General features: G+C 41.5%; 2 protein-coding genes across 2 annotated transcripts in view; both read right to left on the reverse strand.

Annotated features, from left to right (window-relative positions):
* The window catches only part of LOC106807225, a 48,760-nt gene extending 44,793 nt beyond the window's left edge, over nt 1-3,967 (reverse strand). Inside the window, exons 1-4 of the mRNA XM_014809513.1 lie at nt 3,841-3,967; nt 2,412-2,453; nt 1,979-2,052; nt 761-841 (exon numbers count right to left, since the gene is read on the reverse strand). Of these exons, the coding sequence (XP_014664999.1) occupies nt 761-841; nt 1,979-2,052; nt 2,412-2,453; nt 3,841-3,967 (324 nt within the window). The remainder of the gene's footprint in view (nt 1-760; nt 842-1,978; nt 2,053-2,411; nt 2,454-3,840) is intronic.
* Nucleotides 3,968-4,903: 936 nt separating this feature from the next.
* The window catches only part of LOC106807226 (sucrase-isomaltase, intestinal-like), a 4,378-nt gene continuing 1,781 nt past the window's right edge, over nt 4,904-7,500 (reverse strand). The window contains exon 4 of the mRNA XM_014809514.1: nt 4,904-5,038. Within this exon, the coding sequence (XP_014665000.1) occupies nt 4,904-5,038 (135 nt within the window). The remainder of the gene's footprint in view (nt 5,039-7,500) is intronic.

Raw genomic sequence — 7,500 nt, forward strand, 5'->3', positions numbered from 1 at the left:
CACACCTGTACACCCTATATCAGACCTATATACCATATATCACACCTGTACACCCTATATCAGACCTATATACCATATATCACACCTGTACACCATATATCACACCTGTACATCCTATATCACACCTGAGCACACTTGTCCATCCTATATCATGGTTGATCACCTGTACACCATATATCACACCTATACTCATCTTTTGCCATACCTATATATTTTAGAATTGAACATAACTAGTGTGTTCAGTGCCTACCTATACATCTACTTACTATATCTATGGATTTAATTACTGCCACAGACTGCAGTGTTAGGTTTAGACAGGTGTTAATACAAGACTGACCTAACATGGGTGAGGGGTAGGGTAAGGGGAGGTTTGTAAATAGATATCTATACTACATTAACAACACAATAATACAAGATTAAAGTACGCACTATGATTACTATAGAGTTATGCCCATGCCAAGTGCATTGGTAGCTATCACATATCTCACACATTGCAACTCTCAGCAGCTAAAACTAAAACCAAATGTAGGCGCAAACAAGCAAACAGCCATGTGAGGGAACTGTATAAAGGCACAGTCAGTAACAGCTGGCCTGACTGTGTTACACGTGTTCACACGTAACATGATCAAGCGAGAACGAACATGATCGAACATGCACGATCGAGCGTGATCGAGCGTGATCGAGCGTGACTGACACACGGCTATGTTAGAGCAGGAACACCAACCTGGTTGTGGCCCACACCTCGCGTCCTGCTATTTACCTCACTACAGCCTTCACTGTCAGCGTTCAGCACTGCATATGCCTTCTGTAGCAGCTCTACAAACAGGTAGATGAGGAGAACCTGCCGGGAGAGAGAGAGAGAGCGAGAGATGTTAGCCAGTATTACTACAGCATGTTCAGGACTGCCATGTGGCGCCATCTGTAGTTAGGTTTTATGTGGAATCGACGTGAAACATATATAATGATTTTAGATACACTTCTAATTTCTCCTGATTTTGGTTTGTTCTGTTTTATTAAGTCCATTCTTCACCGCCTCCATGGCTCGACTACAGATGTGGGATTACATGTATGAAACAGTTTACACCTACCAGCACACACACACATGGCGAGGGAGGGGGGTTTATGGTGGTAATCAAGCCGTGAAACAATAACCACCAACTGAATGCGGGCGAACTAACCATAAACATAGTGGGGGGTGGGGGGCGCATGATACGATATAACGAGAGCAGTGATGCAGTGAGCAGCAATGATCGACCGTAGAAGCATCACAATATTATACGTCACATATTATAAGCTTTGTTATTATAGCTGCAAACAAGATATGTGCCAACAACACATCTATTTAACATCTGTCTGTTCTCTGTTAATAAGCACATGCACACGCACACACACGCACACACACACACGCATGCACACGCACACGCACACGCACACACACACGCACGCACGCACGCACGCACGCACGCACGCATGCGCAGCGCGTACACTGTAGGGACATCATGCAGTGTTTGATGTTGACTTGCATCAGCAGTGAATAATCGCCCAGTTCCGCTGGGCTTCATGGCTTCAGTCGCGTGGCGAACGGGTTAAAATAGCGGGAGGAGCGTCTTCTGCGTTTCTCAGCCTCCCTAGCCTCGCTCTCGCTCCAGCCTTGACGCTACCCATGACTGCTAATTTCTCCTTCTCCACATCTCATTATAATGATGAAGAATGTAACCGCTACCTCACACGCAAGCATGCGCGCGCACACGCACGCACATATTAACGGGCGCACGCACATACACGCGCGCACGCATACTCGCGCGCACATATACACGCCCGCACGCGCACAGACACGCACACGCGCGCGCACGCACGCACGCACGCACGCACGCACGCACGCACGCACGCACGCACGCACACACACACACACACACACACACACAAGGAATGTTATACGTAAATATAAACAAACTTAATAAAGTTCACATGTACTCACTTGCATTAAGAATCCAGTTAGAAAGGAGAGTAGGAAAGGATAGAATCCAGCATGGGCCAATGTTACAGGCAGCCCTAGATGAAGAATACAAACAGGAAATTAAAATCTGTGTCTATGATCAGATCAGTTGTGCCATAATACAGATCCATAATATGTCACACTTGATCCATCACAACACAATGTATAAATCAGAACAGAATGTTTATAATTATTACAACACAATGTATACAACACAACACAATGTTTACATTACAACACAATGTATAAATCACAACACAATGTATACATTACAGTTCAATGCACATCGTCATACCACAATGTATAAATGCACATATATATCACAATGTGTCAATACATGTATAGCAATAGCCCAGCTGATGTATGGCAGGGTAGCACACAGTACCTCATCACTAATAACTCCTAGCTTACTCACCCAAGATGCCTGTGCCCAATATTGTAGCAATCGAAACAAAATCTGAAATTAACAAAAGACTTTGTAAATCACAAGGGATGTTTGACGATACTGTATCTTCGTGGAATGCACTGCATGATTCAGTACATCACATGTAACACATTACCAGGTGCAGGGGTCAAATGAATAAATTATATGGCAAAGCATAACAGTTTTGCCTTTGGCTTAATCAGAAATTTTAAAACCCCATGATGATTTCAAACCTGAGGGGAGTTACCAAGCTAATATTTTAGTTCAATAAATAGTTATATGAAGATACATTAACATTTCTTATAACCGACAAAGTGGTAAGACTATGTCGTGCACAACACAGGATTTATTGGAAGTGCCTGGAATCAATCCAGGCAGAGCTGCCACGTCCGTTAACTGCTGTAAACAGTCAGTGACGCGGTGAAATGTGAAGTCCAGCTGTTGGGTGTACTATAGTGTGTAATAGTTTAATGGCTGCATGTAAACCTTCATAATAGACGGCCGATTAATTATAAGAATATATACTGCCAGCAAGAACCTTATATCATTCACTTTTTCAGCAAATAGCACAAATAGCCCACGATTACAAATTAACAATCGAGTGTCCGACTACATTTGGTATTAATTGACTCTCAACATTATCATTAATCTTTGTTTGATTTCCGACAAAAAACTAAAATATAATCGTTATCGTTGATAAGTATATATCCAGATTTGGACTCGGACACAAACCGCTAAAGAAATCCTAACTATAACCACTTTTATATTTATTTTTATTATTTATTTAGGCAATTATCCATCATATACAATACATTGCATACTTTTACAATAAAAAATTTGAATTTATAAAATTGGATAATTACCAAAGATATATACACAAAAAGCATGACTAGCACACTTATATTTACATTGTGGTCCTTGTTTTGCTATGCCTTGAATCTAATAATTGCACTACTATCAGAACTATAACTATTGAAATATACAGATTTGTAGTTTTAATCGGTCATACAATGGTACATTTACTTGGCACACGTTGTGTTATGTTTGACTTTGACATGCGTTTAAAACTGTTTACGTTGTGAGTCGTTAGACAAAATCAATATCCTGCCAAATATTTAGTTTTCAATCAATTTTTTCATTCATACGTTCAGTTTAACATCATGTACCTCGTCGTGCTTCTGCTAACATGCTGTTTATCGCCGAATAATGCTAGCTAAATATTTTATCTGTTCACATATTGTTATAAATGCACGTGTTGATAATTACCTAAATAAATAAAATGAGAAGCAATCAGCTCGAGCGCGAGCTTCTGTAAACAGAAACAGCTGATTCTACGTTACTGCTGCGATCCCGCAGAAGCGGGAATGTTTAGAAATGTATAAGTTTACCAGTGGATCAGAAACGACGGCCACAAACTTACAGCATTGCACGTAGACTAGTATAACTTTCCAGTCGATGCCAGCAGCGGAGGAAGATGACCTGTTAAAGGCCGTCTCTTTTAACTGTTCCACCAATATTTCCTCGTCTTCCACATAGTCGAGAGCCATGTTGCCGCAGTCAAACCACGTGACAACAACGACACACCGACCAGCGAATGAGAAATTACTGCGAGATAGCGTGACGTCACTGCGTCAATATTTATTTCTGCTGCGCTATACACGTATACACGTAGATGTCTGTATAGTGTATATAATATCAGGAGCGTATAATGACAAATATTTGTCATTATACGCTCCTGATAATATGTAAACTAGTTGTGCCCGTGGCGTAAATAGATAAATGTATGTATGAAAGGCCCGCGCAACGTGCGGGCGATTGCATAGCGTACTTCTTAAAAGTGTACCTTATTTAATCACTTTACTTGTACTGTATCACTCAGAAATTTTATAATTTTAACTACTCAACACTATTGCATTTATCAAATTTTTTATCCATAAACAAAATTGTCGTCAGTACATGTATTTGTATCTGAATTACGTACAATAAATATTTAATAATAATAATAACAACAATAAAGATTTAATAATAATAATAACAACAATAAAGATTTAATAATAATAATCGTGTAACAAACGCGCAAAGCATTATGGGTAAACGATCTCGACAGCAGAAATCAAAGAATCAAGAAATCAGACAAGCATAATTACAAATCCAGCTAATCCATCGAATATACACAGTATCAGTGTTTAGAAAAACATACAAGAAGGTAAGTGAGTATTTCTACTACTGTTGTTATATAGTATTTGTCGTGAAACCAGAGAAAACAACAATAATAAATAAACATAATAATAATAATAAATAATACTCGCAACACGCAATGTTTCACAAAAAACGCATTGAGATAGTTCTACTGTATTTCCGTTTTACGACAGAAATTTTAGCCGCTGTAGATTTCTGTAGAAACGTTACATAATGTATGCTTACCGAAGACAAATTCAGGTACAGCGTACCAAATATTTCACTAGACTAAAGCCTAGTCTACACTAGCAAACTTCACCAAACTTTTGTTTGCAAACTTTAGCAAACTCCGAGTTTGCCAAAGTTTGGAAAAGTTTGTGGTGCCTGTCCACATTATGAAACTTGAAGAAACTTTGCAAAACTTTCTTTTTGTGAAGTTTCTGAAAGTTTACATAAATTGGAGAAAAAAAGAAGCGATTTCCCTTCAATGAGTCAAGAACCACAGAACCGAGAATCACAGGAAGAGAGTATGTGTGAGTGGCTCAGTAGCAATTATTGCAATTGCTATTCAACACCGCCGTCGTCGACGAAACCAAAACAAGCCACGTTTATGGACCAGACCCTGGATTATGAAAAAGGACCAGTTTGGGGCCTATCATTGCCTGCTTCAGGAATTGAGGACCTCAGACAGTTGCATCAAACACAGCTGCAATCTGCTGCAACGCGGCCTTCTTTTTATACCTTTGTATTTTTTGAGGGTGGTATTGTAAAGACATGGATACTTTTCATACTCTTGAATTAAATCAACAATTTCTTGGAAACTCCAGTCCCTGTCTGATTTATTTACTTTACTGGAGGCTGACATTTTGCCCATCTGCAGGATCACATGACTACAAACTGTCATTTGATTTGCTGAGTTGTTCCAAACCTCAGCAAACTAGTTTGTCAAGAAGGTGCACGGCCTAACTTCTGCAAACTAGTTTGCCGAAGTTTGTCAACTGGTCTACACTGGCAAACTTTGGAAAACTTTTCTTGCCAAACTTGGAGTTTGCTCGAATTTGCAAACTAAAGTTTGCTAGTGTAGACTAGGCTTTACGTTATGATGACGTCACGCATAATCACAATTTTCCACACCTTCAGGGATGCGATTCTTGGAAGATGTTGACGTCACTAGAGCGTTATCGCAAGCTGGTGGGTCGAGTGGGCCGTGCCATTCATGTATGGGGTGGGCGGGAGGGAGGGGGCGACTGTCCACGTCCGCAGGCACGCACGCACACACGCCGCGCACGAACGCACGAACGTACACCCTCACAATTGTGCTTACGTTCACATATACACACACTCACGCGCACACACGCCGCGCACGCAAAGGCACACACACACACACAAACGCACGCACGCACTCTTGCACGCACGCGCACGCACGCACGTACGCACGCACGCACGCACGCACGCATCATAAAATGTGATTGTCACTCTAATGAGAAAATTCCCGCGAGTGATTCTTTACTTTGTATTAACAATTCCTAAAAAATCAATCCCTAAATGATACTTCAATCGAGATTTATAGATAGAAAGATGAAAAGCGGGAACAGAAGACTAGGATGTGCCACAAGGCATTAGCATAAATGTCTAATGCGAGACGCAGAAATACTGTTGTTACTGCCATCACTGCTACTACTGCTACTACTGCTGCTGCTACTGCTACTGCTGCTGCTACTACTGCTACTGCTGCTGCTACTGCTGCTGCTACTACTGCTACTACTGCTGCTGCTACTGCTACTGCTGCTGCTACTACTGCTACTACTGCTGCTGCTGCTGCTACTGCTACTACTGCTGCTACTACTGCTACTACTGCTGCTGCTGCTGCTGCTGCTACTACTGCTGCTGCTACTGCTGCTGTTGTTGCTGTTGCTGCTGCTGCTGCTGCTACTACTGCTGCTACTACTACTACTACTACTACTACTACTACTGCTGCTGTTGCTGCTACTGCTGCTACTGCTGCTGCTGCTGTTGCTGTTGCTGCTGCTGCTACTCCTACTGCTACTACTGCTACTGTAAAAGTGCGCGGAGAGTTTTATCGTTTAATCAAATTGTTTCTGGCGAAATTAATAGCTCTTCTCACATTGTACATTTTCTTATGGCATGTTGAGTACGCGTACACCAGCCAAGGCCGCGCCTGTGTGGCGAAGCAGGATGTCAGTTTTAACTGAGTAGATGCAAACTCGGATGTAGACACGTACGTACGCGACGTGGTGCAGTGCGCCACAGGCGAGTGTCGAGGGGACGCCGTTCAGCCTGCAGTGGCCTTGGGGACCCCTGATACGACGTCACCTCGCTAGTCATATATATATGACCACACCTTGGGAGCGTTTGAGTTTCTAAGCGCGCGCACATTTACGATTCATGTGTTAGACTACTGGATTTTGGGACTCTTGCTCATGTGTGTGTTGTGAGCAACAATAAATTCTTGTGCGTGGAAGCTCAGTTTTGGACTTATGAATTTATTTGTGTGATCGCTTTTCCTTCGAGCGGAAATGCAGCACGAACGAATTGGGTTTAGAAATTAATGCAATTATACAATTAATACGAATCAATGAATAACACAACGCAAGGTTTAGGACAATAATACGATCACGAGCCACACACAGTCGGATGTCTCCCGACGTATCTACACGAACTGAAACTTAACGCGACTTGGTTTCACTACTGCTTCTACTACTACTACTACTACTACTACTACTAATAGTAGTAGTAGTAGCAGCAGCAGCAGTAGTAGTAGTAGTAGTAGTAGTAGTAGTAGTAGTAGTAGTAGTAGTAGTAAGTAGTAGTAGTAGTAGTAGTAGTAGTAGTAGTAGTAGTAGTTAAATTACAGGTCATGTCTCCTTAATAGACTTCACTA

The sequence above is a fragment of the Priapulus caudatus genome, unplaced genomic scaffold, assembly GCF_000485595.1.
Source record: "Priapulus caudatus unplaced genomic scaffold, Priapulus_caudatus-5.0.1 Scaffold202, whole genome shotgun sequence".
Lineage (NCBI taxonomy): Eukaryota > Metazoa > Priapulida > Priapulimorpha > Priapulimorphida > Priapulidae > Priapulus > Priapulus caudatus.